This window comes from Tachypleus tridentatus, chromosome 6 (assembly GCF_004210375.1).
Source record: "Tachypleus tridentatus isolate NWPU-2018 chromosome 6, ASM421037v1, whole genome shotgun sequence".
In the NCBI taxonomy this organism is placed as follows: domain Eukaryota; kingdom Metazoa; phylum Arthropoda; class Merostomata; order Xiphosura; family Limulidae; genus Tachypleus; species Tachypleus tridentatus.
Genome location: NC_134830.1, coordinates 82,529,655 through 82,547,177, shown reverse-complemented (window position 1 = coordinate 82,547,177; position 17,523 = coordinate 82,529,655). Strand labels below are relative to the sequence as shown.

Sequence of the window (17,523 nt, the reverse complement as noted above, 5' to 3'; positions counted from 1 at the left end):
CCAACGAGACTAATACTCACAGTTTTCTTTCTTAACTCAAATATATTTTAATGTGCAAACAACACTACAATTTAGAATAACGGTTATTACAAATAGTAAAGGCCAATAACGATTTATGTACAAAAGTATTACAAACAATATGAATTTTCTATTTGATACAGAACTTCCTTGATATCCCATCGAGGTTTCATGACGAATAAATTAATTTTGAATTGATATCGTTACAATTCACTTAACGGAAAACTAACTGTATTTTCGGTGATAACACCTGCGTGATAACAAAGCTGAAGTTAAAAAATGTCTTCGTAAAAATCCAAACGTCTGATGTTAATCTGCTAATGCTAAATGGTCTGTTATGTTCGAAATCTATATTTTCCCGATGAATACGCGTTAATCACAGTTGTAGCTTCCGAGGTTTATATTTTTTAATAGTAGCAAACCAGTAATATACACTGTCTTACCAGGGTCGCATTGGTTTATAAGAGTTGGGCAAGGTTCTATAAACTTCAGTTAAAACGACATTACTGGCGATCACTAGTATTTGCATAAACACGTAGTACATTATTGATTCTTACACTTGATAATCTACAAATTTAGATAATAAACATTAAAAAGTATACGTTATATAGATTTCTAAATATATATTTAACTAAAACAAATATACATTAAATGAAATGTATAGTAGTAATCAGTAGCATTCACTCATTCTTTTAACTCTGGCCCTAACATTTTCTTCCCAGCTTCTGTTTTCAAACATTTTTAGCTTCTTTTTCAAATATTATCTTAGCTTCCAAATATTTCATTTCTAATTGTTTCTTGACAAGTTCTGAGTCGTTACTGTACTAACCTTTATGAAAAGCACTTCCTGTTCCTGCATTTTCATTAAGTTCAAGATTAGAAGAATAATTTCGTGTCCCTCTTTCCTTAATATATCTCTTTTTTTTAAGTTTCTGCTATGTGTTATGACTACTTTCCTACATTTATTTATCAGCTGATTTTTCGTCAGTAATATTCAGTTTGAATGACTTGTAATATTCTACTCACTTAATCCCTTAGAGATGCACCAAAGACCAGCCACTTTCTCATCTGCCACCAATGTTCCTTAAACAAAATTTCATAATACCGCTTTATGGTGAAATGTATAAAACCAGCTGCATAGAACCTTAATGCATTACGTCATTTTAAATTTTATGTTGTATGTAATTACATGATTGATTATACCTTTCAAACTTACTATTAATTTTAATTTTTTAAATCATATGGTAGAATTTACTTTTAAAACAAAGATTTTTATCTTACGTTATATGATATTCGTATCAATCATTGCATAAATAATTGATATTCTCCCAAAGTTCACTCTTATAATATTATTGAAGATTTATCTTTTGAAAATTGGCCTGAACTTCAAATTTGGCTATGATATTAATCTTATATGCATCTGCTAAAATAAAACACTTCATGAACTAACAAAACAAAATTTTTATTAAAATACTTGCTAGATATGCAGCAATCCAATATTTACATGAATTTACCAAGTGTAGTAAGGGTCCTTCAGAGCGTAAAAGGAGTTATGTGTTGAAATTTTCTTCACACTTACAATTAAATTACGAAATTGTTATTTCTGTGTGCCTGTAAAAATACTGATATTTGTGATGGTTTTAATTTATTAGAGACAAGTGTGGCATAAGAAAGGTTTAAAAGACGATCAACTGTACATATTCATGCCATAAACTGAGTAACGCTACTAAGAAACTAATAGATTTAAAAACTAATACAATATTCACAGAATTTATTGCATTAAATATCATCACTTAAATGAGGATGCATTAGGAAATAGAGGGAAAGATTCATTGTAAAGGGATATGAAAGTTTTGTAATAAAATTCAACATAAATAAATCATTGTTATGTATAAAATATTATTAGTTAAAAAGATCGAGAAACATTACATTACACATTAATTTTTTTTTTTTTTGAATTCAGTGTATTGCATTTTTCAACGTTACCAAGATATAATAACCGTATATCAGCTATAGATTTCTTGAACGATACAGTGAAATTAAAAGAGAACAATATCATTATGGGTGTAACATTAACAGACGACACAGGAAAAATGGTTATGAATGTTTCTATTACTTAGTAAGCACTATGAATAGAAAATGCAGAAACTGGTAATAGAAAGAGAACAAAATATATAAGTTCTTGTATACTAGTTGTTGAAAATAAAAATAAGAATTTTTTATCAAGTTTTGACTATTTATTTTTTTTAAATACTTTGTATATTACACTCTGTATTATTTCTGTGGATTTATAGTGAGGAACCTTTGTGTATGGTTATTATTATGATAATTCTTGAAATAGTGTTTATAGTAATAGTCTTAACTTTAGTATTGAACACCATGGTTTTATCATTCGTTAGTTTAATTTATTAATATAGATAGTTAATATTATGCATACAAAAGCTCCATGTACAATATGATATTGCGTCATTAATTTTTTGTTATTATTTTCTTTGACATATTAATGGCTGTTGTAGTTTAATTTGTAAGTAGCACTATTTTTACTGAACATTCTACTTTCTGCAGATTTTTATTGTGTTTCCTTTTTAGATTTTACCGAAGATTTAACATTATTTATTACTTCCTGTAGGTAGCTCTATGTACTTGTTACAGGAGATACTTCAAGCTTTAAGTACACCACGTATGTTTAGCATGTGTTACATTTCACAGTTCAGTATTCTACTCTACAGATGGCTGGTATGGGTATTAATATTTTAATTAAAATAAAGTACAAAACAACACTTCGATCTTCTTAAGTCTTATTCAGGTTAACAAATAGAGTGTGCCTAAATGTCTGTCATGTGGCCCCTAACTCCTATCAGGTGCTTTTACCTATAAACTTAAAGTATTTTTACCTTGTATTTTGTGAGAAATGACGATTTGTGTATATGCTTAAACAGACTTGCAACCATTCAGAACATCAACCTCTAACAGTTTTCGCACTGTAAGCCTGGATAATTTGAAATGACTGATACAAATAACCAATCTGCATTTTATACGTTTCCTTAACAATGAAAGTCCTTGCTGTTGGACTAACTTATCACAAGAGTACGCATTTGTATAGCTGATTGATTGTCTCATTCATTTGACAGTTGAACAGATTTATTTTCCTTTTGGAAGAATGAGGATTAAAGTAAGCACGTGCTCCTATTTGTACAATAGATTGTGATATATTTCTGTACAAGGTAATACCTGGTTCACGAAAATGTTGATTCTTAAAGACATTTTATTTTAACTGTTGGATACGTTATTTCAAGCTATTAAATACATAAAATTATATATAGATATAATTTTTTTTTTGATTCACGCCAATAGGCATGTAAATATATTCATTCATATTATATTTTTGGAAGTTGTATCTCAGATTTATTCAATAAATGGAGGCACCTGTTATTTGACGTATCTTATTCATGCTGTTAAGTGCTGGAATTCCCCCCCCCCGGTAGTAAAGTGGTATGTATATGGACTTATATTGCAAAAACCGGGTTTCGTTAACGTGATGGACGAAGCACGGATAGCTCTTTGTATATCTTTGTGCTTAATAATAAACAACAAGTGATGGACTTCCTTCTCCTATGCCGCTTTCTGGTTTTTCAAATCGATTTGAAACAGAAACATAAATTAGGTACCTGAAAATATTTAATATGTAATTTTAATTCTCATAACTTCAGATTTTACTTCTACCGGCTATTATTCCGAACCGACAGTAAACTGCCTTATCCTGCTCCTATACTTTATGGAGAAATACTACATGTTGTACACTCTCAGATATATTTATCTTAACCTTAGAACTTTAACCAAGATCACACGTTAGATTTATAGTACTTTACGTATAGCTATGTTTGTATGTAATATACTTATCGTTTATCAAATATTGCAGACAGCTGTATATCTTATATGTTTCTAGTTAAAACTGTCAGTACTAATAATATTATAGGAACAATTGCGGGTATTCTTATTGTTTATTTTTTTGTCTTATTTTTGTATATTCACAGCTGAAGTAATATAAAAAACGCACGCTCTATACATCTTTTTAGTTAAGTCACAAAATATTGAAAATAAGCAAATATCTGTAACAATGTCATATACTTTCAAGATATCTTACAAATCAAATTTACGTTTGAAATTATTTAGTGATTGGAGATGAAAAGTAGGACGGAATAAGGCTATTTGTTGTCTAAAATGAATCAGTTTACAGTATACTACTTTGAAAACTCTACATTGTTACGGAAAATAGAGTACACGTCAATTCGAATTCAATATAACAATCAAAACGACTTTCCAAATGATGCTCCTACATGATTAGTTCTTATGTTTTTAATGTATAGATGTAAAAGCGTACAATTACTTTAGAATCTAGAAACTGTACCTCTGATTTGTTGCTTAAATACGTTTTTAGAATATATAAACAAATAATAATTACTTAATGTTCAGATTGGAATGACAAGTATAACTGATAAAACCCGCCGTTAATAATACGTGTGTGCATCATTTTTTTTTTTCTTTTGAGGATTACTTTGAAAGTACTACTATAAAAATCTATCATAAATGTTTAAGGGCTAGCATAGCTAGATGGTTACGATGTCTCGTGTTCGACATTCCGTCACATTAAACATACTCAGGCATGTGGCTGCATTTTATATTGTAACGGTTTTTGTCGGTAAAAGAGTTGAGCGATAGTTAGCGGCGAGTGGTAATAACTAGCTGCCTTCCCTCTAGTCTTTTATTCGTAAATTAGGAACCGTTATTTCTGAAATTCAAACCATGCGTTTTTACATAATGAATGCTTCCCGAGAAACTTGATGTAGCTTTGGAGTCTAGTAAATACTGTAACACTAGAATTCTTAACACATCAATATGTACTTAGGCAAGAAAAATGCCGTAAAATTATTTAAATTATGCTTTAATTTACGCAGCTGCCACAAAATCGTAGTCGTTCTGTTTCCCTAACGAAATGTAGAAAAAGTGATGAGTGAAATGTTAAAGATATGAGCATTAATGTCTCAGTATTCTCACAGACTAAGCTGTTTAATTATTCATAATTTTTACTTGTGTGATATATAATCATATAAAAAATAAAGTTACAGAGTTTTAGAAACTAAGATTTTTCCTTATTTTAGAATTTTATACAATTTTTCGTGACTCATAATATTATAGTCTTAACTAGTCAACTTATAAATTAGATGTGTCCAACTCCCGTCATGAGAAAGAGTTTATTGTTGCCAACAAACGACGAGTAGTACAATTCGTTCACACTTGGGCCATTGTTGTACGTGACGCTTTCTTTGAAGATCCAATTATCTGCAGCTTTTTAGACGTAAGTAAAGGCTGCCCCATTTTTACTAGAGTACATGCTACTTAAATTTAAATGAAATTTACTTTTTATAATAGCATTATAGATATATAAGAACGGTGATAATGTTTCATGTATGTTGGTTGATACTTTCTTTTCATATATTACTAGAATACCTGATGATTATAATTTATCACACATACAAAACAGAGTCGTTGATATTTCTAAATACTTGTTATCGGACTGTTTCTTAGCAGGGCCGTAGTGAGAATTTTTTGCGTCTCAGGCAAACCACACCTTTAGCGCCCTTTACGAAAATTTTAAAAAGTAAGAAAATAATAATAATATTCTCAAATAATTTTATCTATTCTATATAAACAAAAAATACAAACAATTTACTATTTATAGAGTAAAGATTACGTAAATACAGAAATAAAAACAACTAAATTTTATTTGTTTTCTGTTCTAAGAACATGTCAATTAATTTATCATAATTTAATAATTTCGCTGTTTCATATTCTGTGGAAATAATTACAAAGGAATTGTGTCGTTGCTATCCTGTTAATGCTCGTCGACAATTAATAATTTTTAATTTACTAAAGCTTCGTTCTGACGAAGCAATTTCAACAGAAAACGTAAAGAATATTCTCAATACAATGTCAATATTGGAAAACAACTCTTTGATTACTTTTAACAAATTATTTGGTACATATCTTCTTTGATGTCAAATTTTATAAAATACTTTTCTAATAACCTTAACTCAAAATGTAGCTCTATGAAATCAACATAATTGGAATAAGATTCACATGTGAACTTACATGACGTCATAATTTCGTCATCATTTGAATTCAGTAATGACTTCTCAGATAAAATTCTGATTTTTTTTTTTTGTAAATTTCGTTGATTACAATAAATCTGTCCTTTAGTTCACATTTGAAGTCGGTACAACATTTTGTATTTTCATTCATTAATGATTCCTTAGTCCTCCGCTGGTACAGCGGTAAATCTACTATTTAAAGTAGACAAAGTTTTAACTTTCCTTTAAATATGTTGTCATTTTATAAAGGTAAGTTAAGAAAGAAAATATGTTTTGATTATTCCAGGTATATTATTCGTAATGATGTAAATTCTTTTTGTCAATTTTATTCTAAATTTGTTCGTCCTTTTCACAACGTTACATTATTGTGTGTCCTTTGATATGAATAATTACCAATAGTATTCGGTGCATTCAATTGTATATAATTGTGTATTTGATTGTCGTATTTGTTTTGTATGTAATATATGTGTTTATGAGGCCTCATTAAGTGGTTTGTAAGTAAAAAAAAAACGATTTGCAACGCTAAAAGTAGGTGATCGATTCCCCGTGGTGGACTCGGCAGATAGCCCGATGTGACTTTGCTATATGAAAAACTCACACACACAATGACTCCTTACATGATTTATGTTTTCTGTTTACCTTTATTGAAATATTTAAATCTTGACAAATTATTTTAGCTGTTTGAAAATGTTTGTCCATATTTTTCTCAATGTTTACGATCTTAGATTCTAAGTCTAACAAAAGTGTCAGCGTCTTCTGAAGGTTACAGTTTTTATACTGCAGCATCTTTGTTGTCTTGTCAATTTGTTGCAATCATAAGTCACAGACAATTGAGTAAAAATGAATTCCAAATTAATTTTAGAGATGTGACTTTCTACAGCTGCATCATTTTTACTAAGTTCATTCAAGACTTCTAAAATGTCTTTGAGTTGGTGTCTAATAGCTCCCAAAGCATTAGCTTTAGAGCTCCAGCATGTCGAGCAAAGCTGTTTAACTGAAATTTCCATTTTTTTAGTTATTTCATCCCACCTAGGTGTTCATCCTGATAAGTATAAACAAATCGACTTTGTTGAAATACGAGTAAACGTTTTTACTGTTTTCTTTCAAAAGCATAAATAATCGATAATTTTAAATAGTGTTCACAAAATTGTACATAATGAGCGTATTTTGGCACTTTTAACATTCTTGACTGGGACCACTTGTTACGTCCGCTCATATTTTTACTGTTACCATATGATTGAACGCGCATCATAGTGAGATCCAAATCATCATTCTATAACTTATTCAAAATTTCCTCACTGATACAGTATGCAGTTTCCCCACGAATATTATTGAAATCTATAAATGTTTCTTCAATGCACACGCACTTATTTCTTTATGAATCTTAACAAATCTTATCAATTCCGCAAATTTATCTCTCTTGACAAATTTCAGAAAAACTGTGGCGCTATTATGAGTTTGCACACACAAACACAAGTTCGTTTAACTTCACTCGATATCACATTGTCGGATTAATATTAGGGGTTCGAGGGTCTGATCACTTTTTTATGCCATTTATAGCTACAACTTATCTATTTATACTTGATTTTTTTAATTCAATACATTACATTGTGTGTAAGCTGTATTTATAGTTAAAATGGCTCAATGGTCAATCTCATGGCATAAACTCAAACAATATTTGGGGATAAATGACTCCATACCCTCCTAGAAATGCCACGCTTTGCATAAAGAGTAGTTTGCTGTTCACGCATCGTGCGTTATATTGTTCAGTTGCAGCAATGGCCTGACCACTCAGACATTGTTATCTAAGGCAGTAGTTACGTTTCATGTACAAACATATTTTCTTGTGTTTAATCATGTAAGAATTAATAACAACTGAAATTTCCAAGAACAATCACACCTTTATTTATGCAATTGTTAGTCCTCACCTTACATATTCAAAAACATGTAAGTTCCAGTCAGAAATAATATTTGATACCTGTAATTATAGACTGTTAAAAATAAAGACTATTTGAAACCAAAGCTGTTAGTGACATTAGCTGTGACTATATATAAACTTGTGTCTGAAACATTAAGAATAAACTATAAAATTTTATTTTCTTAACGCTGGAAGCAAATTAAAAAACACAGACGAAATAAAATAAAGTAAATAGAAACATTAGATATGTTGGTCAACCCAATGTTTCAAGGAATTTTTATCACATAATTTTCAAGCTTATTACACTTTATGTTCATAAAATGTGTTACAGAGTGCTTTTTAACGAAGACTTGCTTCTCCACGTTTGACTTTTTGTACTACTGCTAATTTGCTGCAAAATTCAAAACAGTGGACACCACGAAGTCCACAGTTCGAACGTTAAAGAACGCTTAGCTTCGTGTAATAGGATTGTTCATAAACACATACATTTCTGAGGATATTTTCGTGTTCGTTGACCATTTACTAATACATTTTACAGATTTCACTGCAAGCAAATCTTTATACTATTAATGTATTGCAAATAGTTATAGAAATTAATTACTAAAATAAAAACAACATGATGTTTAAAGGAATTGTTTTGTTAATTTCTTTTACCTCTAAAACACATCAGACATAAATCACGTTGTAATGATTCCGCAGATTATGTTTTATAATTTAAAGTACATCCTTGCTGAAAATAAAGAAAAAAAAGTGTATTTTATCACTTTCACCCGGCCCGACATGGTCAAGTGGGTTAAGGAGTTCGACTCGTAATCTGAGGATCGCGGGTTCGAATCACGTTCGCATCAAACATATTCGCCCTTTCAGCCGTGGGGGCATTATAATGTTACGATCAATCCCACTATACGTTGGTAAAAGAGTAGCTCAAGAGTTGGCGATGGGTGGTGTTGACTAGCTGCCTTCCCTCTAGTCTTACACTGCTAAATTAGGGACGGTTGACACAGATAGCCCTCGAGTAGCTTTGTGCGAAATTCAAAAAATAAACAAATAATTTCATCTTTGATAAAAAGGTTTCAGTGGTAACAGTGCTAAGGATTTTATTTACTGTTGTTTCATGGTACCATATTATTTATACAGGAGTCCATAAAGTCTTTGTTCAGTTTGAATTTTTGAAACACTCGCTTTTATATAAGATATAAGGAAAAAAAAGGGAATTTATTCAAGATTAAGCATATTTAATTGTAAGAATGTTACTTCTGTACCATATCCAAAAAAGCCTCACCATTCACAACAGTTCATTCAAAAAAGAATAGAGAACTATGCGTGATTTTCCTAGACCACACCAGTCATTCACTTTAGGAGAATTTCTTTCATGTTGCCAAAAATATTTTGGTTTCTCTGTCTTTTAAATACACCAGTTATGTAAACGCTAGCACTACAAACAACACAGTATCACTGTTTATAGTCGGTCTTCCAGTTCGTGGGTTATCATTAATTAAACCAATCTCCTTATTTTTTTCATCCAGTTTTGAACTTAATTTCTGGAGGGCGCTCCTTGTTGTATTGAAATCTAACTTTTCTTCTGATGGCTGATACTGACTTCAACTGAGCTAGCTGAAGAACACGATTGACCTTTTTCTCAATTAACATTTGCAAATGACGTTGAACTGTTGATTAGGTTGAATTAAGCTTCTGTGCTAGTTCTTCAACTGTTACAGCACAAATTTCATCAAGTGCAGCCAGCAGCAAGTTATCATTAAACTCAACAGGACGACCTGAACGTGGCACATCACTTAAGCTGTAGTCACCTGATCTGAACTTCTGAAACCACCTTCGACGTTTCTCTTTATTGAGAAACTCAGCACTATAAACACCTTCAATGTTTTGTGTAATTTCTGCTGCACTATTGCCTTTTTTTAAACTCATAAAGCATTATATGCCTAATGTGCTCCTCAGACACATCCATATTCATGAGGGTTTATTTGATTAATGAATTAAAAAAATGGAGTTGAGTTAGTTTCTTTTATTTGTCTGAACATTTTTATACACATCCTAATACATATTTTAGTCATTAAAGCCTTCTACAAAGACAGAAATTATGATGCACATTCTGTATCAAATTTTCGGACATTACTTATGGGATGACATGATATATTCTGTATAAAGTTTGTAAAATAATAAAGATATCTGATGCTGACAGTTTAACTTACAAATTATTCTCTAAAATGTCGTAAATATTTCTGAGTTGTCTAATCCTAATAATGCGTAAATGAAGTTGATGTTAACCATAAAATAAAAGTTTTATCGAAAATAACAGATGCTAAAATTTTGTCAATGAGATTTTGTCGTAAATTAGTAAATTGAAACCTACATTATTTTTTCATTATCTTGTTTAATAACTGAAATAAGACACGCAATTATGTAAATAACTTTAGTTTTGTCAAAAGGAAGTTTATCCAATATCCTCCTAGTACTATCTTACTTTACTAATTGCAAATCTGTAAAATTATATACTGTGTGAAACAGCATATGCTCCACACTGTGCGTGTTTTAATACAGAAAATACTCATTAAATATGTACATTTTCAATTTATCTAGGATTTGCAAGCGTTACTGCTTCAAGACTGCGAATTTTACCACGGACATCTTAAAATGGAAGTTAAACTACTGACTAAAATGATCGATGCCAAACAAAGGTTAGGAAAAACTACTTTTAACTTTTTACAGCTGATATTTTTATCATCTTTAATTTTGATTTACCTTATTTCTTTATAAAATGATGTGAATCTAATACATTTTGCTAGAATTAAACTCATTACTGTATTCACGCACTAAAATAAAGAAAATAGTTCGTTAGAAAAGTTTCGGTTTTAAGAAAACAGAAATGTTTATGTCGAAGACAAAGCTAATCAACATAAAAAATATTGCGATTTTACATGTGAAGAGTTTTATTTTATTAAGAATTTTTAACTTCGTTGGGAATTGGAAGTGGCATAGTGATTAGTGTAACCAGACTCTTGCTTCAATATCGCGCTACGCACTTTGGATGCATTATAAGAACGAAGGTCAAATATTCGATTAAACTATCATAAAAGTTGGCGGTAAGTGCTCTTAACTAGTTACTTTTCATTTACTTTTACATTTTCTATATTCAGTTTCAAATTAGCGATGGCTAACGCAGGTAACCATTATGTAGTTCTATACGAAAATTCGTAACAATGAAATGTACAAATAATTCGCCTGAGAGGTATGACAAAAAGTTGTTTTTGTACTTCCCGATCTGTCCTTTTTAAACAAAATTCTGCATAGATTGTTTGTTGAACTCTTTTGTCTGTTTGTTGTTAAGTAGATGAATATCGACATCTGGGTTTTAACCTCTTGAACCTTGAGATTGGATGCTGAACCACTGAAAGGCTCTTGAATTCTTCGAGAGAGAATTGCAACTTTTAGAAAAATAATCGTATTCATAATCAAACAACTAAATATATCTATTTTAAATTTTGTTTTTAATTACTACTTTAAAGTCACTACGTTTCTCTTGAAAATATCTTTAGTGATTTGTCACTTTTATTGTATTTAGAAAATGTTGTTTTTCATATCACATTAAGAACTATTTTAGTAACTAAGAATATACATGTTAATATATTAATATCTCGGGCGCAACTTTTTTGAAAGATTTCAGGAAGAATTAGCAAGTACTGCACCTCAGCGGTGGAAGATTTCAAACAGCGGTCAAATAGAAAGTCTAACATCCAGTGGATCTGCTGAAGAGAACGAGGAGGAAAGTCTGCCAATCAAGTCTAGAGACGAAAGTGAGTTTACGTTATAAATTTAATTTTATATTAATTTAATTTAATTTTAATAAATAAATTTTATTTAAATTAATATAATTTAAACATTCTAGTTTATAAATAACTGTATTAGCTCTCACACAACTTTCATACATTATGCTCATATTACTATTTCAGTTATAGTTTATTCGTTTGTTTGAAGTTACACACAAAGCTTCACAATGGGCTATCTGTGCTCTGCCCTCTACGGGTATCGAAACCCGGTTTTTAGCATTCTAAGTCCGCAGACATACTACTATGTCACTGGGGGCAGTTAAAGTTTATACGTTCATTTGTGTAACATTATATGTAAATAAACTTAAAATTTGTCACGAGACATTTTAAAATAGGTTTTAAAATAATGTTACAGTAACGTGTGTTGTTTTATATTTTACACTTACACAAAGAACACCAAATTTTATTATTCGTTTTGTCAAAGGTTAGACAGTTATATGTCTAGCTTAACGTTTTCGATATACTTGAAAGAAAAACAAATGAACATTAAGAAAATTACTAAAACATGTACGAGATATTGTCTTATCTAGACATACTTGAAACTTCAAGTATACCAATAGTATTTACAAAATTAGTTTTTCCGAGGAAGATATATAAAACTTGAAAGATGAGACAACAAATTAATTCTAATATTTATTATAAATATTGGAAGTGAGATTTTTTTATCATTAGAAATGGTATGTGCAATTATAACATTCTTCTTCTCAGGATGTGATGGTCCTGAAAAGGATCTTTAAATTTTACTCATTTAAAGAAGATCATTTTTTTCACTGTCTTCAGGACGAATCCTCATTTAAAACATCTTATGGTTATTTTGAGTAACTTCAAGAGCTTATTGTAGCAATAATTGTGGAATATTTAAATTTTCAGTCAAATGAATATGTAAGTAAAACACATCTCTATAAACAAAGGAGCCCAGCATGGCCAGGTGGTTAAAGCACTCGACTCGTAATTTGAGGGTCGCAGGTTTGAATCCCCGTCACACCAAACATGCTAGCCCTTTCACCCGTGGGGGCGTTATAATGTTCGGTCAATTCCACTGTTCGTTGGTAAAACAGTAGCCCAATAGTTGATGGTGGGTGGTGATGACTAGCTGCCTTCTCTCTACTCTTACATTGCTAAATTAGCGACGGCTAGCGCTGATAGCTCACGAGTGTATTCTTTGTGGTGGATATTTTCACAGTGTACAATCGTGTGATCGTCTACAAAAATGTTCTATTAGTTTTGTTTATTGTTTAATTTGGTTTATTTTGAATTTCGCGCAAATTTTACACACATATCTCTATGTATAATAGAACAAAGGAAAACTTCAAGAAATTGCACCAAAGGCTTAAATTCTGTGAGAAATGCTTTGGTTTTTGATCGTTTGTCACGTCCATGTCAACGACCATTACTTGAAAAACAATAAACTTTCTACCATTACTTTCGACGATTTTAAGAAAGACTAAGCCCCGTAAAACAACTAGAATAACAATAAAAAACCTCTTCTAGTGTATCTTTTGTTTTGTTTATGTTGATTTATTCATTTAACTACTGACATGCTAAAACAAGCGTATATTGTAGTTATTACTATGTTGGGCTGTAGCTTAGAATTATAAATGGAGACTTGTATTAGATGTCAGAAACTAACATTTAGTGTGTAATTTATCATAAAAGACTTATCTAGACATGTATTTACGAAAATGTTTTCATAAATATTATATCAATAAATCTTGAAATTTTGTTAACACTTGTTTTAGTATGTGTGATACTTAACTTTGAGGCTTTATTTACAAGCGGTTATAATGAAAAAAATATTTTTATGTAAAAGAACCACAGAAAACTTATTTGTAACTGACTGTTTATATAATTATAATTTTTAAATAAAAAGATATTTCAGCTTACGCGAAACAGTTTCAAAGTCCACATGAGGAAATATCTGTTTTGAAATAGTCGAAAAATAATCACTTGGGTAGTAAGAGTGGAACTATCATGACCAAAGGAGAGTGGGTGATGTAATCAAAGATGACAAGATCATAGTTACGAATTTGACCACCAAAGGACTCGTCAGAGACGACTAGCTTGGTTTCCATGGCAGCTGGCCATGATGTTATAGTTCAATACAGCGTCACCAGAGATTATAACTAACTTATGGATGGCCGAAATTAGTTCTATACCATGAAGGATGATTACGTCACAAATTAAAGAACTTCTTTCTAGTCCACTATGACAGGCTACAATAACTCATGCAATGCGTATTTCAACAAGAATTTAATTAATTAAATCACCTTAAAAATAATTAATTAGTTAATCCCAAAAAGGAAAGTGAATGCTAATTCATTAGTTAATTAATTAATAGTTAATAACCAACTACCATGAAGTAGAAAACGTGTCATAACTCGTAGAATGCATGTCTCAAATGCCGAGAATGAAATCATCATAAAATTGACGCTTAACACTAGTTCATTAAATCAACTATAATTAATTAATTAAATCATTTATAATGAATTCATCCTAAAACAAGCAGTTGACCCTAATGCATCAGTTAATTAAATTTTCTTTCCTAAGAGGACGATATATTAATTAAAACTTACTATTTTAATCATCAACGAAGTGTTTCAATGTAATAATTTATTATTTAACGTAATATGATCATATTTATGTATATTTTTACCATTCGTACAGTACTGACTATAGGTTCAAATCACTCAAAAAGTCCCCCGATTATAGAGCGGTAAGTCTACGGATTCACAATACTAAAATCAGGGGTTCCACTTCACCTCAGTAGACACAGTAGCTCGCCCGATATGACTGTGCTTTAACAAAATCCACACATTCACTCTAAAAGGGGCAATGTCATACAATAATCAAAATTTATACTTTTACTAATTTAACTTTAAACAACAACTTACATTGTCAATAAAACGTTTATAATGCAATAACACCTTTACTAATTTGACTTTATGCAACAAAATAATTTACACGTGTTGTTTTATCTCACGTTTTTAAAGAAAAAATCCCATAAAATGGACATTTCTTTTTTTCTTTTCCAAAAAAAATGTTCTCATCATTAATTAATTAATCCTACAAATACAGTACGATAATGAAAACCTACTCAATCAAGTGATTATATTTTCAGTACTAATTTATTACATTTCCTGTCCTAAAAGAACTATATCCAATTCCATCTCACGAATACAATACAAGACAACATGTTTAAATTACCCTAAAAAGACATTATCCTACAATGATGTAAAATTATATTTTATACAACAAATTACATCGGCAATACAGCCTTTATTATACAGTAATACTTATACTAAGTTGTGACAGAATATTTTACACATGTGTTACAAAGACAGACTTTCACATATACTTAATCACTGATATTACCGTAGGGTTTAAACAAATAAACTGTGACGGTGTAAGTCATCAAAGTTCAGATTTAATTATGTTGACTTTCATTATATATAATAAAAATAATAAATGACTGACTTACTTCGTCCACTTTCTATATAGCCATTAACACCTCTATATGCACAAAACACTTTTGAAAGTATGAAATAACTTTTTATTCAATGTTCTGTAGGACACTGTTTCATAAATCATATTTAACAAACCATCGCCACACAAATAAATAAATGATTTACTGACTGTTATTATTTAAAGTACCAGAACTAGCACAGTGCCGATATGAAACACGCACAAATTTCAACATGTAATTTCTAAGCTCATAATACGATATAGAAAGTTATTTGTGACAACACATAAACAAATGTAAAGCTTGGAGATATTGTCGTCATCAACATATACACACACATATTATGAAAACTGTTATTTAAAATACCAGAACTTTCAATGTATCAGACATTAACACACTAATAGCAAGTCATTCATGATGACTTTTTTAAGAAACCAAATAACCACAGCCACAAAACAATGCTCACCGGATAAAATTAATGGGCCCGGCATGCAAAGCGCGTAAGGCGCGCGACTCGTAATCCGAGGGTCGCGGGTTCGCGCCTGCGTCGCGCTACACATGCTCGCCCTCCCAGCCGTGGGGGCGTTATAATGTGACGGTCAATCCCACTTTTCGTTGGTAAAAGAGTAGCCCAAGAGTTGGCGGTGGGTGGTGATGACTAGCTGCCTTCCCTCTAGTCTTACACTGCTAAATTAGGGACGGCTAGCACAGATAGCCCTCGAGTAGCTTTGTGCGAAATTCCAAAACAAACAAATAAAATTAATGATGAAATCAACTGAAACAGCACTTTATTAACACCAACAAATTTCCTTCACAAATCGTTGAAAAATTTGCACACACACCAAGACCAACAACAAACAATAATAACTTCAAAGAAAAAGCAAACTCTGAAACTTATTATTACTATTATTCCCGATATTAACGACAAAATAACCAACATTTGGAAAAAAAACCTTACAACAAAACATAACATTCTAGTAAACACTAAACTGATTTAAAAAACAGACAAAAAAACTAAAATCCGTACTATATAAAAACTACAATGACAAACATCTCACCAACATAAAATACAATGCAACAACTTTTATATCAGAGAGACATGCAGAAAATGAAAATCGGATTCAAAGAACAAGAAAACGCCTTCGTATGTTTTTGAACATTGCAAATCAAATAAGCACAACACAACTAACATTTATTAACAGGATACAACGACATACTAAGTAGGGAAACAAATACAAACAAACGCAAAATCAAATAAGCCCTACGTATACCAGAACTGAAACCAAAATTGAACCAATACAAAGGAATACGTTTTTACCTATACCAGTTAATAACCTGAATCTAACAGCAACATCTCTACATTCTCGTCCCTAAAACATGCGCCTAGAAACAGTCAGTTGCAAACTTTTTTGTTAACCCGAAGATGACTAAGAAGGTCAAAATGTTGTTCTGTACTTTACTCTAATTAAAGTTTTACTACCCATATCAGCCGTCTTTAGGGCTGTGAGATATTTCAGTCAATGACCTCTGCTCATTAGTTACATTAAAAAGAATATTACACATTTCATTTTGCATCTTTCGCGATATTATGTACATTTAAATTTAATTGTACTAAGACTGTAAGCACTTTGGAGCTATCTAAATAACAGTTCAAATAAGCTCTTTGGAGCTATCTAGATAACAGTTCAAAGTAAGCACTTTGGAGCCATCTAGATAACAGTTCAAAGTAAGCACTTTGGAGCTATCTAGATAACAGTTCAAAGTATTTGATATTCAAAGGCACTGACCATCTTGGTTAAGAAAATATACAAAATTAGAAAAACCATAAGATTAGTATTACCAAACCTATTTCACAATAACTGGCTAGCTAGTCCAAGAACCAAGTGATTAAAATTTTTGGTAACGTAAATTCTACAGTTAGTTTATTTTTACAATGTCTATTAAAGTTCACAAAACATTGTAACTAGCTCATGAACGCAATCTCGAACTCACAAAACATTGAAACTCACTTATAGACCTAAACGATCTCTAAATTCTATCAAAGATTATCATGTGGTTACACATGACAATAATTAACAGCAATGTTCATTGTGAATATAAATAGTGAGAAGCTCTTCATCAGTAGAGGCGATA

General features: G+C 30.8%; 1 protein-coding gene across 1 annotated transcript in view; it reads left to right on the top strand.

Annotated features, from left to right (window-relative positions):
• The window catches only part of LOC143251652 (rap guanine nucleotide exchange factor 4-like), a 249,897-nt gene that overhangs the window by 212,178 nt on the left and 20,196 nt on the right, over positions 1–17,523 (top strand). The window contains exons 19-21 of the mRNA XM_076502913.1: positions 5,225–5,374; positions 10,684–10,781; positions 11,761–11,897. Of these exons, the coding sequence (XP_076359028.1) occupies positions 5,225–5,374; positions 10,684–10,781; positions 11,761–11,897 (385 nt within the window). The remainder of the gene's footprint in view (positions 1–5,224; positions 5,375–10,683; positions 10,782–11,760; positions 11,898–17,523) is intronic.